Source organism: Bufo gargarizans, chromosome 8, assembly GCF_014858855.1.
Source record: "Bufo gargarizans isolate SCDJY-AF-19 chromosome 8, ASM1485885v1, whole genome shotgun sequence".
NCBI lineage: Eukaryota > Metazoa > Chordata > Amphibia > Anura > Bufonidae > Bufo > Bufo gargarizans.
Genome location: NC_058087.1, coordinates 101,938,495 through 101,963,336, shown reverse-complemented (window position 1 = coordinate 101,963,336; position 24,842 = coordinate 101,938,495). Strand labels below are relative to the sequence as shown.

The 24,842-nt window shown below is 42.6% G+C and overlaps 1 protein-coding gene across 3 annotated transcripts in view; it reads right to left on the bottom strand.

Moving 5' to 3' along the window:
* NEMP2 (nuclear envelope integral membrane protein 2) overlaps positions 1-24,842 on the bottom strand; it is a 116,098-nt gene that overhangs the window by 42,355 nt on the left and 48,901 nt on the right. For all 3 annotated transcript variants that reach the window (XM_044304901.1, XM_044304903.1, XM_044304902.1), the window contains exons 5-8: positions 14,536-14,629; positions 13,507-13,621; positions 9,092-9,317; positions 8,412-8,576 (exon numbers count right to left, since the gene is read on the bottom strand). In XM_044304901.1, coding sequence (XP_044160836.1) covers positions 8,412-8,576; positions 9,092-9,317; positions 13,507-13,621; positions 14,536-14,629 — 600 coding nt within the window. The remainder of the gene's footprint in view (positions 1-8,411; positions 8,577-9,091; positions 9,318-13,506; positions 13,622-14,535; positions 14,630-24,842) is intronic.

Sequence of the window (24,842 nt, the reverse complement as noted above, 5' to 3'; positions counted from 1 at the left end):
AGGCGGAGTTGAGAGACCTGAGGATGAGCCAATGGACCCCAAAGTAGAAGGTCTGGGCAAAGGGGGAGAATCCAGAATTCTCCTGCAAGGCTCTTCAGGACCGGAAACCACGACCTCCGGGGCCAGAAGGGAGTGATTAGGATGATCTGGACTTTTTCTTCCAAAATTTTTGCTATGACCCTCTGTATGAGGGAAAATGGAGGGAACGCATAACAGGATTGGCGGTCAGGGTACCGAAAGTGCGTCCACCTTTAAGGGCTGATCTTCCACTGACAGTAGAAATCTGGAACCCGTCTGTTCTTCCTTCTGGCGAACAGGTCGATCTGAGGCGTTTCCCCACCTGGAACAGATCTGTTTGAATACCTGGCGGTTTAGCATCCATTCTCCTGCGTTTAGCTGGTCCCTGCGGAGGAAGTCCGCCACTTGATTCTCTTTCCCTCTCACATGGGCTGCTGAGAGAGACTGAATATTTTTTTTCACCACCAGGGCTAGAGACTTCTTATACCTCCCTGTTTGTTCAGATATGTCACCGTTGTAGAGTTATCCAACAAAATCTTTACATTCCTCTGTAGGAGGGAGGGAGCGAGCGAATGTTTTCAGGGCTTTCCAAACCGCAGTCAACTCTCTTTTGTTGGAAGAGGCTTCTTGTAGAATGAGACTCCACTGGCCCCTGGGCTAGTTTCCCTTCCATGATGAGGAAAAAATAAAATTTCCTTTAGATGAAAGAATTTTGACACCTCTGTCATGACCTTTGTAAAAAGTCTTGGAGCCGAGCTGAGATCAAAAGGAAGTACCCGGAATTAGAAGTGGCACAGTTCTCCCTTGAACCATATCACCAGTCTCAGGAATCTCTGATCTACTTTCCTGATGGGTATATGGTAATTAGGGCTGCAACGATTAATCGATGTAATCGATTATATTCGATAACTGGATTTGTTGTCGACGAATCCAGTTATCGAATAATCGCCGATTCGTTGCTATGCGGGAGGGAGGTCGCTGCATCTTTATTTCACCTTTTTACAATGACGCTCCTGTAACAGCTAGGCAGAGCGGACGGCGGCGTAACGTCACTCACTCACGTGACACGCCTGCTCCGCCTCCTTCATTCATGAAGTGGGCGGAGCAGGTGCGTCACGTGATTGAGTGACGTTACGCCGCCGTCCGCTCTGCCTGGCTGTTACAGGAGCGTCATTGTAAAAAGGTAAAATAAAAGATGCAGTGATTAGTCCGACTTATAAGCATCGGGGCCGGGGCTGTTATGGGGAGGGGGGAGGATCTGTCTATGGCACTGCTATGGGGAGGGGGGTCTGTGTGTAGCATTGCTATGGGGAGGGGGGGTCTGTGTATAGCACTGCTATGGGGAGGAGGGGGGGTCTGTGTATGGCACTGCTATGGGAAGGGGGATCTATGCACTGTTATGCCCATAACAGTGCACATATCCCCCTCTCCATAACAGCGCCGCCCACAGATCCCCCTCTCCATAACAGCGCCGCCCACAGATCCCCCTCTCCATAACAGCGCCGCCCACAGATCCCCCTCTCCATAACAGCGCCGCCCACAGATCCCCCCTCTCCATAACAGCGCCGCCCACAGATCCCCCTCTCCATAACTGCGTCGCCCACAGATCCCCCTCTCCATAACTGCGTCGCCCACAGATCCCCCTCTCCATAACTGCGCCGCCCACAGATCCCCCTCTCCATAACTGCGCCGTCCACCGATCCCCCATAATAGTGTCGTCCACAGATCCCCCATAATAGTGTCGTCCACAGATCCCCCATAATAGTGTCGTCCACAGATCCCCCATAATAGTGTCGTCCACAGATCCCCCATAATAGTGTCGTCCACAGATCCCCCATAATAGTGTCGTCCACAGATCCCCCATAATAGTGTCGTCCACAGATCCCCCATAATAGTGTCGTCCACAGATCCCCCATAATAGTGTCGTCCACAGATCCCCCATAATAGTGTCGTCCACAGATCCCCCATAATAGTGTCGTCCACAATTTGTTTTAATATGGCCTTTGAACATAATTTTTCAAGTAAGATCATATAAACCTCTCTGTTTTGTAATTTGGTCATTTTTCCCGATTAATCGTAGAAATTAATCGGCAACTAATCGATTATTCAAATAATCGTTAGCTGCAACCCTAATGTTAATAGGCGTCTGCCAGATCTAATGTTACCATAGTGCAATTCTCTGGGAGCAGGTTGAGTACTGTCTTTATAGTTTCCATCTTGAACCTTTTGTATATGGATGTATTTGTTCAACATCTTCAGGTTTATTATTACCCTGAACGAGCCATTTGGTTTCCTTACTAGGAAGACCGGGGAATAGAAACCTTTCCTCTGTTCCTGTTTTGGAACTGGGATGATGGCCCCTTTTCCCAGCAGAAGTGTCAGTTGGTGATCCATGGCTTTCTGGCTTACTTCCTCCAGACGAGAGTTATCCATATATCTGTCTGGTGGGCAGGATTTTAGTTCTAGACTGTACCCGTTTTTTATTACCGATAGAACCCATGGAGAGGCCTAGATATTTACCCAGGCAGGATAGAACTGGGACAGTCTTCCTCCCACCACGCCATTGGCGTCATTGAGAAGAGGTGTGGGCGGATTTATCAGGGTTAAAAAGGAACCCTTTGCCTTTACCCTTATTGGACTGCCAGGATTGTCTTGCGTCCTCTCTCTTTTGGTCAGGTCTACCACGTTTCTGGGAACAAAAGGAGCGTCTTTAGTGAAAGAATTTAGATTCTGTAGGGAACCCTTTCTTCTTATCTGAAGCTTTTGCCAGAATGTCATCCAAGGCCGTACCGAACACCCTATCCCCCTCACATGGTAAAGTGCACAGCTTGTTTTTAGAGGTTGTGTCACCAGATCAGGTGCGCAACCATACTGCTCTTCTAGCAGAGTTAGAGAGGGCGGCTGATCTGGCCGACAGTTTCACTATATCCGCTGACGCATTTGCGATGAAGTTAGCGGCCTGCTTTAACATTGGTATGGAGGCCAAGATGTCTTCCCGTGGAGTGCCTGACTATATGTTCCTCTAATTGTCCCAACCAAAGGCTCTGGGTTCTTGCAGTATAAATAGCAGAGATCCCAGGTCTTAGAGTAGCCGTAGAAGATTCCCACATCTTTTTAAGAAGGCTCTCACATTTTTTGTCCATTGGATCTTTAAGAAGACAGAGGTCTTCAAATGCTAGGGCAGTTCTTTTTTTTTTTTGGGGCATCTACTTTAGGGGTCTTATCCCAGGCTACAGAATCTTCTTCAGAGAATGGGTATTTTCTTTTTAACCATTTAGAGGCAGATTTTTGTGGACCTCACATCGCCGGCACTCTCATAGGAAATGCTTTTCTGGTCCGCAATTGCGGACTAGAATAGAACATGTTCTATATTTTTGAATGGAAGGGACCGGGCTCATTTTCACCTTAAAGACCAGGCTATTTTTTGAAAATCTGACCAGTGTCCCTTTATGTGGTGATAACTTTAAAACGCTTTGACTTCTCCAGGTCATTTTAAAAAAATACCAAAATTTATCCAAAATGTTAAAAAAATTGGCTAATTTTTAAGTTTCAATTTCTCTACTTCTATAATACATGGTAATACCTCCAAAATAGTTATTACTTTACATTCCCCATATGTCTACTTCGTGTTTGGATCATTTTGGGAATGATATTTTATTTTTTGGGGATGTTACAAAGCTTAGAAGTTTAGAAGCAAATCTTGAAATTTTTCAGACATTTTCAAAAATAAGGTCTGAAGTCACTTTGTGAGGCTTACATAATAGAAACCACACATTCTAGAAACTACACCCCTCAAGGTATTCAAAACAGATTTTACAAGCGTCGCTAACCATTTAGGTGTTCCACAAGAATATGTATAATTTTTTTTTAATACTATTTTGGTGGGCATACGCCTTTTTGATCGCTTACTGTTGTGCTTTTTGTGATGAAAGGTGACCAAAAAATTGTTTGTTTATTTGGCAATTTTTTTACGGTGTTCATCTGAGGGATTAGGTCATGTGATATGTTTATAGAGCCGGTCGATACGGACGCGGCAATATCCAATATGTTAACTTTATTTGGGGAAAATTACTTTTTTTTTTTACTTGAAACTTTTAATCTTTTTGGGGGGGGGGGGGGGGAACTAGTTTTTCCAATTTTTTTAACTTTATTTTTGTCCCACTTTGGGACTTCAACTTTTGGGGTCTGATCCCTTTTACAATGCATTCTAATACTTCTGTATTGGAATGCATTGGCTGTATGAGTAATCAGGGGGCTGGATATCACAGGCTTGTCACCGGAAAGCAGCGCCGATGCCTAAGGAAGGCATCGCGCTGCCTTCCATGCCATCGGGTCCCCCCTACAGCCGCAGAGGGACCCAATGGCACCGCTGCAACCTCCAGTAAAAGCAGCAAACAGCAGATCTGAATTGACCTGCGGTTTGCAGCGATCACCGACACGGAGGGGTCACGGGACCCCACCGCGCATTGACCCAAGGTGCCTGCTCAATGATTTGAGCAGGCACCTTGTTCCGGTGATCGGAACTACATAGGATGTACAGCTACGCCCTGTGTCCTTAAGTACCAGGACATCAGGGCGTACCTGTACAGGATAAGGTGGCTAAACAGTTCAGCAGAATAAGGCTCTCATGTCATTTTTTGTGAACTTCGTAAAAACAAAACCCCCAAAAAAAACAAATGGTGGAATTTATTGTTCTTTTTTCAAGACATGGAATAGTTTAATTTATCCCCTTAATGAACAGGCCCTGTTTAGGCCTTAAATGGTCACCAACCTTTCACATTTTTTTGTATAAAATCAATAGTACAGGTGGATACAACATGCTTAAAGGGGTTCTGAAGTTTGTTTAAACTGATGATCTATCCTTTGGATAGATCATCAGCATCTGACCGGCGGGGGTCCGACACCTGGGACCCCGCCGATCAGCTGTTTGAGAAGGCAGCAGTGCTGGCAGTAGCGCCACGGTCTTCTTCCTTGTTTAACGCAGGCCCATTGACGTCACGACTAGCATCAATGGCCTGGGTGGGGCTAAGCTCCATTAAAGTGAACGGAGCTTAGCTGCGCCCAGGCCAATTGATACTAGTCGTGAAGTCACTGGGCCAGCGGTAAACAGTGAGATGGCCGTGGCGCTACTGCCAGCACCGCTGCCTTCTCAAACAGATGATCGGCGGGGGTTCTGGGTGTCAGACCCCCGCCAGTGAGATGCTGATGATCTATCCAGAGGATAGATCAGTTTAAACAAACTGCAGAACCCCTTTAATTATATATCTTTATTTTTCGCTCTCTAGCAGCTCTTCCCTACTCTCCTCTCCATAGCTTCTATGGACATCATGTAATCTGATCCTTTAGTGAGCCGACAGTCCATCTCATATCTCAAGATGAAAGTGTTAGTTTAGGATAAAGCTATATCACAATCTTTTTACTAACCTGTACTACTGTATTATGAAAAGGTTGAATGTACAGTGACCTTTTAAAGCAGTTGTCAGAGTTATATACAAACTCGGGCAACCCATGTAAACAGCCTAAAATAACAAATGAATGGATACTCACCTGTTTCTCCTCTGCACTCTGGTCCTCACTGCTGTTATTTGTTTTTCTGGCTGCGGCAGTGAGATTCTGTTCATGCAGGTCACCTCTGCAACCAATTACTGGACTCAGCAGCGATGTCTCATGCACAGCTGAGGCCAGTGATCGGCTGCAGTGGTGACTTCTTAATAGACCGTCACTGCTGCAGGCAAGATGATAAAGTTAGCAGCAGGTGGGCCAGAACCCAGCTCTCGAAAAAAAAAAAACGGGCAAAAAAGTGTGAGTATCCATTTTTTTAGAGCACTTTAACAAGGGTTAAAAGACTGAGGTTTTTAGATAACTTGGAAAACCCTTTAAAGCACCAATAAATGTTTCAATTTTTCATCCATGTATTAGAAGGACCCTTACCTTTTTATTTTTCCATCAGCTGAGCCATAACCTTTTTATTTTGCAGTCAGATTAGCTGTATGCCAGCTTATTTTTTGTTGGATGACTTGTATTTTTCAATGTCACCATTTTGGGGAACATACAACTTATTGATTAACTTTTTTGAACTTTTCTAAGGAGAGGGGGGGGGGGGGGTGGATCAAAAACACCATTCACAAGGCACCATTAATAACATGCTAACTATCTTCTGTTGATCAGTACAACAGCGATAGAAAATATATCCGTATGTGTGCAGGGTTTTTATGAATACTTTAGAAAATACATATTTTTTAAACTTAATTTGTTCTTGTGCTATCGTATTCTCAGAGCCAAACTTTTAAATTTTTGTACGATTGGAATTCTTGATTTATTTTTTCAGAATGAGATGATATTTTATTGTACCATTTAAGAATACATGCAACTTTTTGATCTGTTTGGCCTCTTTCACACGGGCGTCGTGGGTGAGGGCTGGATGCGTCCAGGGTATATTGCGGGAAACCTGCGCGAGCAGGCACGCAATTTCAGTCAATTTTGGCTACGATTGCGTTCCGTTGTTGTTTTTTCCGTGCAAGTGCAATGCTTTTTGCACGCACACGAGAAAAAACAATGTGGCACCCAGACCAGAACCCGGACTTCTTCACTGAAGTTCAGGTTTGGGGTTCTGTAGAGTTCATTATTTTCCATTATAAAATGAAAAATAATAGCATTCTTTAATACAGAACGCAAAGTACAATGTTAATTGAGGATTGGGGAGCGCGATTGCGTCAGCGAAGGTCCTTTTGTGGTCCTTCAAGAAGAACAAAGAAGAGGGTCCTGGATGCGCGATCAAGTGGGTGAAGTGAGTAATGTTTTTATTATTTTTTAACCATCAATTGACATTGGACTTTGCATTCTGTATTGCTATTATTTTCCATTATAACTATGTTATAATGGAAAATAATCAAGTAAATGGGGTCCCTCATTCCTCATCTCCCTAGCAACCATGCTTGAAAATCACACCGCATCCCCACTTGCTTGCGGATGCGATTTTCACGCAGCCCTATTTATTTCTATGGGGCCTGTGTTGCGTGAAAAACGCAGAATATAGACCATGCTGTGATTTTCACGCAACGCACAAGTGATACTTGAAAAACATCACTCATGTACACAGCCCAATTGAAATGAATGAGTCAGGATTCCGTGTGGGTGCAATGCGTCAACCTCACGCATTGCACCCACGCAGAATACTCGCCCGTGTGAAAGGGGCCTTTGTATTTAATTTATTGGCAGGTGGGATGATCAAAAATGCAGATAAGTTGAATAACTTGATAATTCTATACTTTGAGTTGTTATTAAAAGGATTGTCAGAGTTATGTAAAAATAAAAATAAAATACAGCACTGTAAATCTGATGGTCAACAATATATACATAAGCTAAGCAAGTTTTAGGCATAAAAAAAATTATATTTCCTAATTTCCCTAGTTCTCTTCTAGCCCTTTGTTTACCTACAATAACGCAATCTCTCGGGTTTTCCTCATGAATATTTGTGAGCATCAAAAAAAAAAAAAAAAAAAAAAAAAAAAAGACTGCCTCTCCTCCTGCTCTGCAAAGGGAGTGAATAAAAGTGCTGCCCTGAGTAAAATGTCTGACCGCTGGGATAGTCAGCAGCATATTGTACGTGTAGAACAAGTCCCAGCTGTACGATGACACTGCTGATACACACAGGATCTTCCCCCTACCTGTTCTTGTGCAATGCTCTGCAGAACTCCTCCAATCTGTCAGCTCTGTGTCTGCAGAATGAGAAGGGAAGATCCTGAGCATTTGTCTCTTTACTGCCTGCTGCTGCTCAGCAAAGCCTGCCAGAGTCTGTGCTGATGATGGTAGAAGGGATTAAAACTTTCCTGAAGAATCCAATGGGAGGGAGACACAAGAAAGACAGCAGCAGTCAGTGCATGGGGCGTGGTCAGCACAGTGATATCTCGTGCACAGACTTGCTCCCCAGGCTTGTGCACGAAACCTCATCAGCTGACATCACAGGTCATGTGACCTTCAGTGAAATTTGAGAACGGAGCCACTGCAGAAGTAGTAAGTGAACTGTAAACCCCTCACATTTGGTTGCTTCAAAACATACAAAGAGCATAAAAAAATAACTGGGCCAACCCCTGTAATGCAGCAATACCTATTTGATGTACTATTCTTAATTGACATTAAAAAGAGTTTTTAATTAGGGCTTTTTTTGGTATTTTTTACCTTTTTCTAAATATTTAAGCATTTATGACTTTTCAGGTACACTTGAGGACTTGATACATTGATCACTCAATACTTTTATATTGCAATATATCATACCTGTTCCAATTTTCCACTGACAGGCTGCCTATTAGGGCCTGCTTCTCTCTGATAAACCCCTTAGATGCTGGGATTGCTATTTAACCTTACAAGTTGTCTACCGTTTTGAAACTGTATACCTCTTAGGTGAAGAAAGTCTGCACACTGTAATCCATGAGTTGAAGTCAGGACTACTGCAGAAGTCACGAAGCTCTTTTAAAGCTTTAAGTGTCTCAACTTCACACTGCTCAATGTATTCTTCTTCTGTAAGAAATCGAATGCTTGGCTTTTTCTGTCTCCATTTTCTATAGGAACAGGACAAATTATTAGTGATTTTCAATGTAACTTCTGTACCACAGACATTTCAGTCTAAAAACAAGCATTGTTTTTTAGGGATTGTGGTGTACACAGAGTAGCTCATTGTAGGTCCACTTGTACATAGACATGATTACTTAACAATCAGATGAGACTAGGATTGGGGACCCACCTTCTTGACATAGGTGTGGGCCCCAGAGGTAGGACTTGCACCTATCAGATATTTATGGCATGTCCTGTTGGTGCCTAAGATGGGAATATCTCTGAAGATTTAGTGGTGTCATATGTGTACATATAACAATATACTTTTCAGTATGCTAATGCTCCGAGAATGCAATATATAATATAGATTCATAATATGCATTCTGATACAGAGTCCTATCTGTATTATAAAATCTCATTGTTAGCAAGCCAATCAATTATCATATTTTTACAAACAATACCACATATGGCGTTGTCAATGAATTATCTTTTCCATCATTATTAGAAGTGTAAATATACTAACCTGTAAATGTAACTTATTGCCCTGTAGAGGCAGGACAGCCCCTTACTTGATAGAAGAATGGCAATGACTGCAACGGCAATTTCATTAACAGGGTGGAAAAAGTAAATCAAGATGCAGGCGATGATTTGGAGCGTCCAAGTGAGAATCTTAAAACTTATTTCACTGCACAATGGGCCATAACTGTAGCAAGCTGCGAAGCCGAGTAACCCAAATAGGATACAATGACCTGTAAATCACATAACATCAATGGTCTACTTTATTACACGGTTAATAAAAGCTTTCTAAAAAAAAACAAAAAAAAAACAAAAAAAAACTGTAGAATAAATAAAATACACGCATACTTCAAGGTGGAAGAAGTTTAAGACAGATTTACTCTTAATATAAGAGATAGCTGCATAAATATATAACTGACAATTTAAAATCAAAACATTAGATATGTGTTTTACAGTGCCATCATCTTGAATGAGATTTTAGGAAAGCTCATCCACATCCTGTGAAAAGCAATTTGCAGTGTAAGTCCACAGAATATCATGTTAAAGGGGTACTCCCATCTCAGACAATGAATAGCGCTTGGCCATTTTCAGCGACCCCATAGAAATGAAATGAATGGAGGGCGCATGCGCAGTGCACCCTCCATTCATTTCCCCGCTACGTTCTCATTGTAGGTGCGGGTCCCAGCGGTGGGACCCGCACGTATCAGACAATGGGGGCATATTGTCCGAGATGGGAAAACCCTTTAATTTCCACCGCAGATGGGTCATATTATCACACAAGACCGATTCAATTCAATAGGCGCACAATAAAAATGGACAGTATGCTATAATGCAGGCTCATGGAACTTCAGTGCCTGAAATCAGAGAGTCAGCCTTGGATCCTCTAATTAAGTACAATCTGGGGCTGTTACAGGTTTTACTTTGGAGTCTCTATATTTTGCCAACAATTTTCCTTCATGGAGGGGAGAAGGCATACACTCTGCCATAACACTGAAAATCCCAGCACCACCTCTATAAACTGAAGTCGCAGTACAATCCTGCCTACAATGCATTCAGAAAGTCTTCAGACCCATTTTTCAATACACCATAACGCCAAAGTGCAAGCACACCACCTAAGGAAAGGGGTGATACATATGGCAGGATCTGAGTCCAATGGCAGAGAAATTACACCGCTTATGGACAGGGATAATGCATATGGCGATTGCTGTACCCGGTGAGTGTGCAATTACTCCACCTAAGAGAGGGGTAATGCATACGGTAAACACTGAAACCAGTGATAATGCCATAACGCCACATATGGAAGAGGCTAATGCATACGGTAAGTATTGTACCCCCGGAAATGCAATTCCACCACCTACGGAAGGGGGAACGCCTGCGGCTGGCACTGAAGCCAGCGCTAGTGCAGTTAGTCCACCTAAGGAAGGAGGTAATGCCTCAGGCAAATACCTTGTCCGTAGTAGCACAAATACTCCGCCTAAAAAAAGGGGGTACTGCATACGTCAAGCACTGCTGTCTACCGTGAACACAATCTTGGAAGATTGCGCTGGGTCTTAAAGAGGACCTTTCACTGGTCCTGACATTACAATATTAATACCTGGCAGTGTAGGGCAATACTAGTAGATATCTGGGCACTTTTTAATTTTTTTCAGATATGCTGCTCCATTCCCCCACTGCCCTTTATGCTAATTATTAGCATCGGTACAGTGAGGAGGAGACAGCCGCATTTCTCAAGGGGCTTCTCCTTTTCCCTGGCTGTGACACGGTCCGCTGCAATTGGGCAGCTCACATCCAGGGAAAAGGAGAAGCCCCTTGAGAAATGCGGCTGTCTCCTCCTCACTGTACCGATGCTAATAATTAGCATTGGAAGAAGGTAAGCTTTCTTTTCTCTGGCCAAAGTAAACTGGGATTCAGAGGGGGGAATGGAGCAGGCGCATCTATATATAAAAAAATAAAAATAAAAAGGCGCCCTGACATTTACTAGTAATGCCCTACAGTGCCAGGTATTAATATTGTAACGTCAGCACCAGTGAAAGGTCCTATTTAACCACTACATGACCGCCCATAGACTATAAACATCCTACGGGCAGTTGTTTATCTCTGATTGGACGTTTTAGAACGTTTTTTCAGAGATGGCAGCTGCACACTAATCGTGCAGCTGCAGAGCAGGGGGCCCGCTGTCAGTGACAGCAGGGTACCCCAGAGAGAAGGCAGGGACAGTTTCCAGGGACAGGCCTTCTAGAACGCTGTATACACAGAGCAGTAAGCGCTATGCCAGGGGAGTGCAGGAGCTGTCGGGTCTTGAATAGACCTTGATCAGCCCTGCACTGAGGCTGTACAGCATAGTATAATGCTGTACAGCCTCTCTGGAGGGTGAATTTGCCCTGTAACTGGGGCTACTATGTCAATAGTGGAAGGAAAAAAAAAAGTGAGGTTAAATGTCCCCCAGAGGTCTTGTATGGGGGACGCAAAGTGTAAAATAAAAAAATACAGTGTTTTATAAAAAATATAAATAAAAGATTTCACATGCAAAAAAAAATCCCCGGCCCGGGTTTCGCCCAAAAAGTTTTGTCAGGGGCGACACAGTTTTTGTCACCTTACATCACAAAAAGTACACACCAAGTGATCAAAAAGGCATATGTCCCACAAAATGGTACCAATAAATCACCTCATCCTGCAAAAAATTAGCCCCTACATAAGAAAAATCGCTCAAAAAAATAAAACTATAGCGCTCAGAACATGCAGACATTCAAACATCATATTTTTGTTTCAAAAATGCTATTATTGTGTTTAAGTGAAATAAAAAATAAAAAAAATGTACATATTAGGCATCACCACATCTGTAACAACCTGCTCCATAAAAATAATCACATGACCTAACCCCTCAGGTGAACACCGTAAAAAAATAAAATAAAACTGTGGCAAAAAAAGCTTTTTTGTCACCTAACATCAAATAAAATGCAACACCAAGCCGCACCCCCAAAAATAGTACAAATCAAACTGTCACCTCATCCCGCAAAAAATTTGATTCTACCTAAGACAAATCGGTCAAAAAATAAAAAAGCTATGGCTCTCAGACTATGGAGACACTAAAACATAATTTTATTTTGGTTTAAAAAATGCTTCTATTGTGTTAGTATTATGCTTCTATTATATTATAACTTAAATAAATAAGAAAAATTGTACATATTAGGTATTGCCACTTCTATAACGATATAGAAATATCACATGACCTAACCCCTCAGGTGAACGCTGTAAAAATAAATAAAAACTGTGCTAAAACAACCAATTTTTTGGTCTCCTTGTCCCATAAAGTGTAATAATGAATGATCCAAAAAAATAAAAATCATACGTACCCCAAAATGGTACCAATAAAAACGTCCACTCTTCCTGCAAAAAATAGATTAAAATGGAAAATCTGCCAAAAAAGTTAAATTTAGAAATTTGATCTCCATTTTCCTTTAATTCTTGTGGAACACCTAAAAGGGTTAAAGTTTGCAAAATCAGTTTTGAGTAACTTGAGGGGTGTAGTTTATACAATGAGGTCATTTATTGGGGGGCGCGGGGGCCTTCAGATCTGAACTGGTCATTAAAAAGTGGGTTTTGGAAATTTTCTTAAAAATTTTAAGCATTGCTTCTACAATATGTGAGAAAACAATCTCAGAATGGCTTGGATAAGTGCTCCAAAGCTATTACCACATAAAGTGACATGTCAGATTTGCTAAACTAGGCCTGGTCAGGAAGGGGGTAAATGGCCCGGTCTGGAAGTGGTTAATGAGCAACTGACCTTTCACTGCTTTATCTGATTATAGATAAATAGAAAAAAACTCCATTATGGGGTACTGATTGCAGATTGATGGGTGAAAACATGAAAAAAATACAAATATATATTAGACAGACACACACACACACACACACATACATACTTGCTTTATTTTAGCACAAGGCTGCAATGCTGCAATGTATTAAATGTGAAAAAAGTGAATCTGAAGACTTTCTGAATGCACTATGTACCAGTGGCAGCTGCAGTACTTTGCCTCCTGTACGATTTAAAGGGCCCTCTCCTAACAGTAGCACCTACAGAGCCTACCTCCATATCAGTAACAGCAAGGCTTATATAAACATATGCAGTCATCACTTACCACCCACTCAGAAGGAGGCTCCGAGGACTCTGACGACAGGAAAAAGTCAGTGTAGGGGTGTACACTGGCTCACAGTCCTATTGCTCGAGGCACCCCATGCTGTTTTCCCAGTCTCTTCCCTGCACTGCGCATATCACTAAATGGCACATGCGCAGTGCATACTTCAGGAAGCAGAAAAACATACTACTTTTTTGTGGACTGTCCATGAACTCAAAAATGATTCCAACCGTGACACATATGCACATAGTAACACCAAATGGCAATGCAGAAGATACCCACTCACCTATTATGTAAGGCTTCTTCTCAGTCCATACCCAAGCTAGATTCTCATTCAAAAACTGCACAACATATGCAGTTAAAAAGCAGCACATGTTTATTAAAAGCCAAATTGTGCTGGGCTGCAAATACAATCAGGGACGCCATTAGTACAAGTTGGAACACTTATCAAAACTTTGTTTCAACACATTGCCAACTGATAATGATAGTCATGTTCCCTGATCTCAAAGAAGAAAACAAAAAAAAAAAAAAAAAACATTGCAGCACTTACAAATCTATAGCAAAAAGTCTTTATGGTGGTGGTGCCCGCAATGTTAGATACCAGTCTGTAGCATCCAAACTGCAGCACTCGCCGGTCTTCAAATCATGCTGGTTTATTCACCAAAAAGTGCAACGTTTCGACCTCTCAGTCTTTCTCTTGCATGAATTGAAGAGCGGCGAGTGCTGCAGTTTTCTTTATTCTGGTTGTCCCTGTTCTCCTGCCACTGGGGGAGTATTGGGAGGCACTCCTATACATTAGATAATTGAATGGCCCTGTAGAGAACAGCAGGTTCACGTATGGTCTTTTTAATGTGTCCACTCAGCATAAATCATTTTGAACATTGTAGACTGCACTAGTATGAACCAACTGAAACATATCATTGAGGAGGAAAGGGGTGAAAAATCAGGGATTGGGGGTGATGGATGCACTGCACCGATCATTTGCGGCTCTAAAATACTAAGCAGTGGAACTGAGGCAAAGTTTAGGTTTCTGTTTGACACGTGTTGAGAGTATAGTAATACATCTTTACCAAAATAAAAAAGTTAGTGTTTTCTCTTTGCCCCTGCTGAAGTGGAAGCATACCTAGCCAGACACATACTGCAAAGTATGAAAGTATGGAAGTGCAGTTGCTGAGACATAAAAAGTGTGATACATTTTAGGTCTAGCATGATTTACATATCTCATTAGTAAATTAATATTTGCAAATTTACACAACGTTCAAACTACATTATTTAAAAAGTAGCCTTTGAGAATAACAGTACAGACGTACAATACCTTTGAGATAAACCGCTTCAGTACTATTAAAACAAAGAGCACAGAAGTTATCATTCCAAGCATTATCCCAGCAGCATAGAAACATACAGAGGACCTAGAGGAAACAAAAACAGTCAGTAACTCTATCTATCTATCTATCTATATATATCCTGGACCCAGATTCTACACAGCCTAAACAACGCTCTACAAGCTACATTAACGTTAGGCAGTCGTACCAATCTGCCCGCTTGTTTGCTACTATATTTCATTCTGGGGTCCAGGCTGTTTGTCTAAGGCAGGCATCCTCAAACTGCGGCCCTCCAGCTGTTGCAAAACTACAACTCCAAGCATGCCCGAACAGCCTACTGGTATCAGCCTACAGCAGGGCATTGTGGGAGTTGTAGTTTTGCAACAGCTGGAGGGCCGCAGTTTGAGGATGCCTGGTCTAAGGTTACTTTCACATCTGCGTTTTTGCTCGATAAGGCAGGGTTCAGCAAAAATGCTTCAGTCATGATAAGACAACCGTCTGCATCCGTTATGAATAGATCAGTTTGTATTATCTCTAAACTAGCCAAGACGGATCCGTCTCTAAAACTACTGTAAGTCAATGGGGGACGGATCTGTTTTCTTTTGGCGTTAGAGAAAACGGATCCTTCACCATTGACTTACATTTTGAGACATGCTCCGCACCCCAGAACGCTGCTTGCTTCGCTTTTGTGTGCGACATGGGAACGCAACTAAACGGAACGGAATGCATTTTGGAGCAATCCGTTCAGTTTTGTTCCCATTGACAATGAATGGGGACAAAACTGAAGCGTTTTCCTCCGCTATTGAGACCCTATGACGGATCTCAATAGCGGACAGGGAGACTACTTTCACATCCCCGGTAACTTAATTTCTTTGCTGGAACAGCCTGCTGGTGTTCACTGGATCTGGCACTGATAGATACTGGCATTCACCGTCAGACCCCATAGACTAATGGGATCTGGCCTCTTTCCTGCATGATTGTTGGGTTTGGGCAAAAAAAAAAAAAAAAAAAACATTGCATGTAATGGTTCTTGTGCAGCCGAAACCCGGAACATATGGCGGAAAGTGGTCAGATTCCCGTTAAATCCCAATATAGTCTATGACCCCTTTCACACAAGCGAGTATTCCGCATGCACGGAATCTGGATCCATTCATTTCAATGGGGCTGTGTACATGTGCGTTGGTTTTCACGCATCACTTGTGTGTTGCGTGAAAAATCGCAGCATGTTCTATATTCTGCTTTTTTCACGCAGCCCTTGCCCCATTTAAGTGAATGGAGGTGTGTGAAAATCGCATCCGCAAGCAAGTGCAGATGCAATGCGTTTTTCACTGATGGTTGCTGAGATGTTGTTTGTAAACATTCAGTTTTTTATCACGGGCGTGCAAAACGCATTAAAAATCGCATTGCACCCGCACTACACAATGGATACACAAACTTCTCTAATTTACTGGCAGTCTACATACAGTGGATAGTGAGAGTGATTTGTGGCAAACTAACGAACAGGCATAGATTTGCCCTAGTGAAATACATCTGAATAAAGCCTCTTTCACATGGCAGTATTTTGGTCATTATTTTGCATCACGAATTCATAGTTGCCAGCAATCCCAGGAAAAGGGACAGGGTTGACTAAAAATAGGTGGAAAAAGTGGGTAGAGCTTGTGCAAATTTCCCCCCGGAGCTGGACAGTCCCAGGGGCAAGGATTAAAGGGAACCTGTCACCAGGATTTTGTGTATAGAGCTGAGGACATGGGTTGCTAGATGGCCGCTAGCACGTCCGCAATACCCAGTCCCCATAGCTCTGTGTGCTTTTATTGTGTAAAAAACAAAAACGAATTGATACATATGCAAATTAACCTGAGATGAGTTCTGTGTGTGAGATGAGTGAGGGACAGGACTCATCTCAGGTTAATTTTCATATGTATCAAATCGTTGTGTTTTTTTTTACACAATAAAAGCACACAGAGCTATGGGGACTGGGTATTGTGGATGTTCTAGCGGTGATCTAGCAACCCATGTCCTCAGCTCTATACACATATTCCCGGTGACAGATTCCCTTTAAATGTCCCAGGATAAGTTGGCTTTATGGTATTTTCAAGCCAAAGGAGTGGAGCATAATCGGAGAACGGTATCCTGAAAAGATCAGCTCCTTCCCTTCTGAAACCACTCCTTTTTGGCTAAAAATACTGATGCAAAATACTGACCCAAATACTGCCGCATTAAAGTGACCTAAAACTACAGGGGTAATTTACAGAAAAAAATGCATTTCATGCCAGTCTTTGTTTCCCCTATACAGGGGAGGGGGGGGGGGGGGGTTCATGCCTCATCATAAGTTAAGTGCACCACTGGCAGTCCATGCTCCTGGAGTAAAAACTACTCCAGCCCTCCAGGAGTAGTTTCCACTCCACTTTTACTCCTTTTTCCAGCCCGGCCTCTATTGTTCCCCAGTGGAAAGTACGGCGCAAAAAAACACCTGTGCTACAAAATATTGTTGCACTGCAGTTTAACCCCTTGGTGACATATGACGTATGGGAAGTAACCCACAAACTGACATACTAGTACGTCATAACGATTGAGTGGGCACTACAGTTGTGCACGCCTGATCAATAAAGTGGCCCAGCTGTGACTGACAGCTGGGCCCCTGCTGTATCTGCCGGCTTCGGTGTAAATGCCAATGCCAGTGGATTAGCCCTTTATATGCCGTGATCAACGATTACCTCTGCCTCTCGATCGGCCCCTCCTGCTGTGGTGACAGGGGGCTGATTGTTGCCATGGCAACCCCAGGATGGGTCTCACAGGCATACTGTCAGTGTGAAACAGACAGTTTCAATGTACTACTACAATACAGCATGTATGTAATACTACATTGAAACAGGTATTAGACCCTGAAATGTTGAGGTCCCTGTACTGTTTTAGGTAAATCTGGTATTTTATTTTTTTTATAAATAAAACAAAATATTTTGACTCATATTTACCACTGTCATGAAGTACAATATGTGAGAAAACAGTCTCAGAATGGCTTGGGTACGTAAAAGCATTTTAACATAAAGTGACATGTCAGATTTGCAGAAAATGGTCCTGGAGGGGTTAAAGGGGAATTAACCACTTCCCGACCGCATAACGCACGGATGCGACCGGGAGGTGGTTGATTTATTCCTCCTGGACGCATCCGTGCGTCATCTTGCGAGACGCGAGATTTCAGTCACAGCCGCCCCGCGCATCGCGGGCCGGCATTTCGTCAAGGAGCATTTCGTCAGCAACCTGCCAGCCAATGATCGTTGCTGGCAGGTTGCGGATTTTAAAAAAAATGAATAATCAGAGCGCCAGATAGCAGATCATATTTGTAAATATGATCTGTTATATGGCTGCCTGCTCCTCTGCTGGTTCTTTTCGTCGGTTGGATCCAGCAGAGGAGCAGGCTTCACAGTGAGTACACCAAACACCACATACTAGCCCCAGATCACCCCCCTGAACCCCAATTAACCCTTTGATCGCCCCTGTCAATCACTAGTGAAAGGAAAAAAGTGATCAGTGCAAACGGTCACTTTTTTTTTCACTGGTATTGACCGTTAGGTTTTAGGTATAGTTTAGGCCCCTTGGTTAGGTAGTTTAGGGATCAGTTAGCGCCCAGCCCACCGCAGTCCGTTATTCGCTGATTAGCGTATCGCTAATCAGCATTTGTACTTTTATAGTATCTGGAAGTGATCAAAACTGATCACGGTCAGATCTATAATTGTATTAGTGTCACTTTAGTTAGCCCTCCACCCAAAACGCAGTGTTTGCCCGATCAGGCCTGATCGGTCGCCCACACATGCGTTCACCCACGCCCGCCCCACCGCAGTGACAAAAAATATATTTTTTTTATCACTGCACATTCACTTTACACGCGCTGCGGCAATAAAAAAATCTGTTTTGATATTTTTTATCAACCGCAGCGGCCTCCGGTACTTCGCTAGCCTCCCATTTGTAAGACAGGCTTGCTTTTTTTCTTGGGTAGTCTCAGGGAATACCCCTAAATTTAGTTGCCCAAATATCAAACAGGGGGTATTCTTCTGAAGAGGCCTACAGGCTTCTGACCCAGTCGCACCTGTAGTTCCCCCTTTCACCGCCCAGTCTGGAGTTCGGGTTGAGACAGCTCAGATCGGTTCGGCCCTGGGATTTTTTGAGCTGTTCTTGACTGCGGAGCCCTTAGACTTAGTTGTGGCAGAAACAAAATCGGTATGCCACACAATTTATAACCGCTAACCCGGGAAGCTTTTATGCCCAGCCTTTCCGGTGGAAACCAGTCCAAGTTTCCGACATTTTTTTTTTTTTTTTGGGCCTTCTCCTCAACATGGGTCTAACTAAAAAGCATGAATTGCGGTCATATTGGTCCACGAACCCAATTCATCACATGCCCATGTTCTCTGCTGCTATGTCCAGGACACGATTTGAGACCATCCTGCGTTTCCTGCACTTTAGCGACAACACAGCTTCCCGTCCCAGAGGCCACCCTGCTTTTGACCGACTCCACAAAATTCGGCCCCTCAGACCATTTCAACCTGAAATTTGCAGATTTGTATACCCCAGAGCAAAACATCTGCGTAGACGAGTCCCTGATACATTTTACCGGTATGGGGTCAAATTGTATAAGCTCTGTGAAAGGGCCACAGGCTATACCCACAAATTTCGTGTCTATGAGGGAAAAGATCAGACCCTGGAGCCGGTCGGTTGCCCTGACTACCTGGGGAGCAGTGGGAAGACAGTCTGGGACTTGGTGTCACCCTTATTCGGCAAGGGGTACCATCTTTATGTGGACAATTTCTACATAAGTGTGGCCCTCTTCAGGCATTTGTTTCTAGAACGGATTGGCGCCTGTGGTACCGCGCAAACTAGTCGCGCGGGCTTCCCCCCAACGGCTCGTTAGCACCCGTCTTGCAAGGGGGCAGAGGGCCGCACTGTGTAACGAAGAACTGCTCGCGGTGAAATGGAGAGACAAGCGTGACGTTTACATGCTCTCCTCCATTCACGCAGACACGACAATACAAATTGAGCGAGCAACCCGTGTCATTGAAAAGCCCCTCTCAGTCCACGACTATAACCTTCACATGGGAGGGGTGGACTTCAATGACCAGATGTGGTCTCCGTATTTAGTTTCCCGCAGAACCAGACGCTGGTATAAGAAGGTGTCTGTATATTTGATTTAATTGGCTCTGTATAATAGTTTTGTTCTCTACAGTAAGGCTGGGAGAACACGATCCTTCCTCAAATTTCAGGAAGAGATCATCGAGAACCTCCTGTACCCAGGAGGTTCCGTGGCCCCATCCACCAGTGTAGTTAGCCGTCTACACGAGCGACATTTCCCCAATGTCGTTCCTGGTACCTCAACCCAACCGTCACCCCGAAAAATATGTTGTGTCTGTAGCAGGAGTGGAATAAGGCGTGACACCCGCTATTTCTGTCCTGACCACCCTGCCCTATGCTTAGGGGAGTGTTTCCGGAAGTACCACACACAGGTACACCTAGCATAGGGATCATCTCACCAGGACAGGCACACAGGGCTATTAGGGCCCATTCACTCACAGCTGCTGCAAACGTCTCCTTTCACCTAGGACAAAGTGCATAACGCACTTCGCCACATCTTTGGGCGATTTTCGCTTTGCACATTGACCCATGGGGAAGGAGAGGTTTGTTCTATAAAGGTAAAAAAAATAAAAGAACACCAGTAAGCAAAAAGGTTAATGTTTAGTTCAAAAAGTTAAAGTTTATATGTTCTGTTCCAAAGTTAATAAAATTATTGCGTTGCGGCCTGTTTTTTTTTTTTTACCTTCCAGGTGGACCAACCGATCGACTAGCTGCAGCACTGATGTGCATTCTGACAGAAGCATTGCACTGCTGTCAGATTACACGCAAGTCGGTGTATGCGGCGCTGCAAGACGAGATTTCTACTCTGCAGTAACAGATACGTTTGCCAAGGCATACGAGCTGAGGAGGAGGCGGCGTTCCTATGCTTTGTCAAACACTTTGTATATAAAAAATTCCCGGCAATGATTTATTCATCCACATCGATTGATGTGAATGGAGAAATCTGGTTTGCCAGGGCATACGAGATAAGTGGGTATGGATGTTGGGCGGAGCTCCTATGTCCTGGCAGACGCCTTTCCCCTCCTTTTTTTTTTTTGGCAGAGAATTTTTCATCCACATTGATCGATGCGAATGAAGAAATCTGTGCCGTTCATTTTTTTCTTTCAGCCCAGAGGCTGAACGGAAAAAAAAAAAATCTCATTACCTGTATGCTCAATATAAGGAGAATAGCAGAAACTCCTAATGCTGGCCATACATGTAATGATTGCGGAGACCCTCAAATGCCAGGGCAGTACAAACACCACACAACTGACCCCATTTTGGAAAGAAGACACCCCAAGGTATTTGCTGAGAAGCATGTTGAGTCCATGAAAGATTTAAATTTTTGTCCCAAGTTAGCGGAAAGTGAGACTTTGTGAGTAAAAATAAAAAATAAAAATCTATTTCCGCTAACTTATGCCAAAAAAAAATAAAAATTATATGAACTCGCCAGGCCCCTCAGTGAATACCTTGGGGTGTCTTCTTTCCAAAGTGGGGTCACATGTGGGGTATTTATACTGCCCTGGCTTTTTAGGGGCCCTAAAGCATGAGAAGAAGTCTGGGCTCCAAATGTCTAAAAATGCCCTCCTAAAAGGAATTTGGGCACCTTTGCGCATCTAGGCTGCAAAAAAGTGTCACACATGTGGTATCGCCGTACTCAGGAGAAGCTGGGGAATGTGTTTTGGGGTGTCATTTTACATATACCCATGCTGGGTGAGATAAATATCTTGGTCAAATGCCAACTTTGTATAAAAAAAAAAAATTAAAAAAAAAAAATGGGAAAAGTTGTCTTTTGCCAAGATATTTCTCTCACCCAGCATGGTTATATGTAAAATGACACCCCAAAACACATTCCCCAACTTCTCCTGAGTACGGCGATACCAGATGTGTGACACTTTTTTGCAGCCTAGGTGGGCAAAGGGGCACATATTCCAAAGTGGACCTTTCGGATTTCACTGGTCATTTTTTTTTACAGATTTTGATTGCAAACTACTTCTCACACATTTGGGCCACTAGAATGCCAGGGCAGTATAACTACGCCACAAGTGACCCCATTTTGGAAAGAAGACACCTCAAGGTATTCCGTGAGGGGCATGGCGAGTTCCTAGAATTTTTTTTTTGTCGCAAGTTAGTGGAATATGAGAGTTTGTAAGAAAAAAATAAATAAATAAATAAATAAATAAATAATTTCCGCTAACTTGTGACAAAAAATAAAAAGTTCAATGAACTCACTATGCCCATCAGTGAATACCTTAGGGTGTCTACTTTCCGAAATGGGGTCATTTGTGGGGTGTTTGTACTGTCTGGGCATTGTAGAACCTAAGGAAACATGACAGGTGCTCAGAAAGTCAGAGCTGCTTCAAAAAGCGGAAATTCACATTTTTGTACCATAGTGTGTAAACGCTATAACTTTTACCCAAACCATTTTTTTTTGCCCAAACATTTTTTTTATTTTTATCAAAGACATGTAGAACAATAAATTTAGCGAAAAATTGATATATGGATGTCATTTTTTTTTTGTAAAATTTTACAGCTGAAAGTGAAAAATGACATTTTTTTTGCAAAAAAATCGTTACATTTTGATTAATAACAAAAAAAGTAAAAATGTCAGCAGCAATGAAATACCACCAAATGAAAGCTCTATTAGTGAGAAGAAAAGGAGGTAAAATTAATTTGGGTGGTAAGTTGCATGACCGAGCGATAAACGGTGAAAGTAGTGTAGTGCAGAAGTGTAAAAAGTGGGCCTGGTCATTAAGGGGGTTTAAGTGGTTAAAATATTGAAAATACTTAAAATATTATTTTATAATAAATATATTCACAAATACCTTTCATTACTAAGAATGGCTTGTTTTGTCTAGGGAGCAATCAATAAAGAAATAAAATGGCCGCCGTCTTATCAGTACACACAAAACCTGTCCTAATCACACAGCAGAACAAGTTACTTCACCACAATGAGCCTTAGAGCTGCCTCATCCTCCTCTCTGATCTGCTTGTCAGGGATTATGATCCTTAGGCCTCTTTCACATTACCGTTTGTTTTTCTTTCCTTTTTGCGGTCCGTTTTTTGCGTTCCGTATATGGTCCATATACGGAACCATTCATTTCAATGGTTCCGCAAAAAAAACGGAATGTGTTCCGTATGCATTCCATTTCCGTATTTCCGTTCCGTTGAAAGATAGAACAAGTCCTATTATTGCCCGCAAATCACAGTCCGTGGCTCCATTCAAGTCAATGGGTCCGAAAAAAAAAAAAAAAGAACACATACGGAAATGCATCCGTATGTCTTCCGTTTCCGTTCCGTTTTTTCTGAACCATCTATTGAAAATGTTATGCCCAGCCCAATTTTTTCTATGTAATTACTGTATATGCCATACGGAAAAACGGAACGGAAGCAAAAAAAAAAACGGAACAACGGATCTGTGAAAAACGGACCGCAAAACACCGAAATCAACATACTGTAGTGTGAAAGAGGCCTTAACAGGTGAATCTCTGTGGGAATGGAGATGAGGAGACATGGTAGGAGGGTAAGGTGTGTCTAATAAGCAGCAGCAATTGTTTACAGTCTCCATTACCACAGCAACACATTACATCCTCTCTGTACTTCATGTCTGCTTATGAACTAAATTCCCCAGAGATTTAACTAAAGTTCTTATCTATATTCAGGATCATAATCCCTGACAACTAGAGCAGAGACGAGGATGAGGCAGCTCTTTACCTCAGTGTTGTAAAGTAACTTGTCCTCATGTGTGATCAGGACCGGTTTTGTGTGAACTAATCGGACAGCGGCCATTTTGTTTCCCCTGATGATTGTTCCCCAGACAAAATGAGCAATTATAAATAATGAAAGGTATTTGAGAATATATTTAAAATGAAGCAATATTTAAGTATTTTCATCTTCTTAATTCCCGGAGAACCCCTTTATGTTGAAAATTGGCCCGGGTAGAAGGGGTTAAAATATCACAAAACAGGGTCTTGTAACCTTTTCTATGGAAAAAACTGGCATAGTGGCTGTCGAAAAAATGGCCCCACATGTCTTTTTGTAGACCATGCCCAATTTTCAAATCACCTTTACTGTGCATAATGTATGGCAGGGCTGCCTTCCCATATTATATCTATACCTGTAGATGCCAAATCAAATCCTGTAATCTTCAGAAAATCACATTTTATTTCACACACAAGTGGCCACTCAAGTGTACCGAGGGCACCTGAAAGTGCAAATTGTACAGTGCTGGAGGGAACCTTAAACCATGAGCGTCCGCCAGAATGGTGGATGCATGGAACACGTAATATACTGTAGAGCAGTTTAGGAAACGTTGACCTAGCTTTAACTCCTTAACAGGAAAAGGTATGTCAGAACAGGGAAACATTGGAAGTGATTTTTTTTTTTTTCCATGCCACTTTCTAATAAACACTTGTAGGGACTATTAACTATTCCTTTGCAGCTACTATAATTGTCTAGAGTCCCTTTTTATGCCGATTTTTTAGCAAAAGCCACAAGTTGATCCAGCCAGAAGGAGAAGTATAAATTGTTTCTTTATATTTATAATTTCATTCCAACCCACTTCTATCTTTATACAACACGATAAGGCTTTAAAACCAGCCTAAGGATACAATTCACATGTAGCAGAACATACAGCTGCAAAATCTGCATGAAATGTTGTTTTTTTTAGATGGTATAGTTGGCAGGATCACAGCTGGTCTTGCACTGCTTGCAACCTCTGGATTGCAAAAGCTGAAAACTACAGGTGAAACCCAAAGCGTAAGCGTACGACTACATGGAGATTTTGGGCGTGACAGGTGTTGCACACCCAAATATCAGTGTAGTAGGGCAGCTGTAGAAATGAATGAGATCGCAGAGCAACTCCCACGGTGGCAACGCGCCAATAAAAATACAGCAGTGTTAGATTGTTTTTTTTCAATTTGCATATCGCGGTCACAGCAAACTTAGACCCCATTCATTCCTATGGCTGCCCTGCTACACTACAATACTTGGGTGCGCAACACATGTGAAGCCTAAATCACTGAGATTTTCTGCATGGTTTTTCAGGCGGAAAAACAGAAGCGTAATAGAGTACCAGCAAAGTGAATGAGATTTTGACAAATCTTAATACACTTAGCTTTTTACTTCTGTTCAGAAATTGTACTGTTGTGCAGATATTAAAATCTGCAGCCTGTCAATTCTTTGTGTGATTCTGCACCTT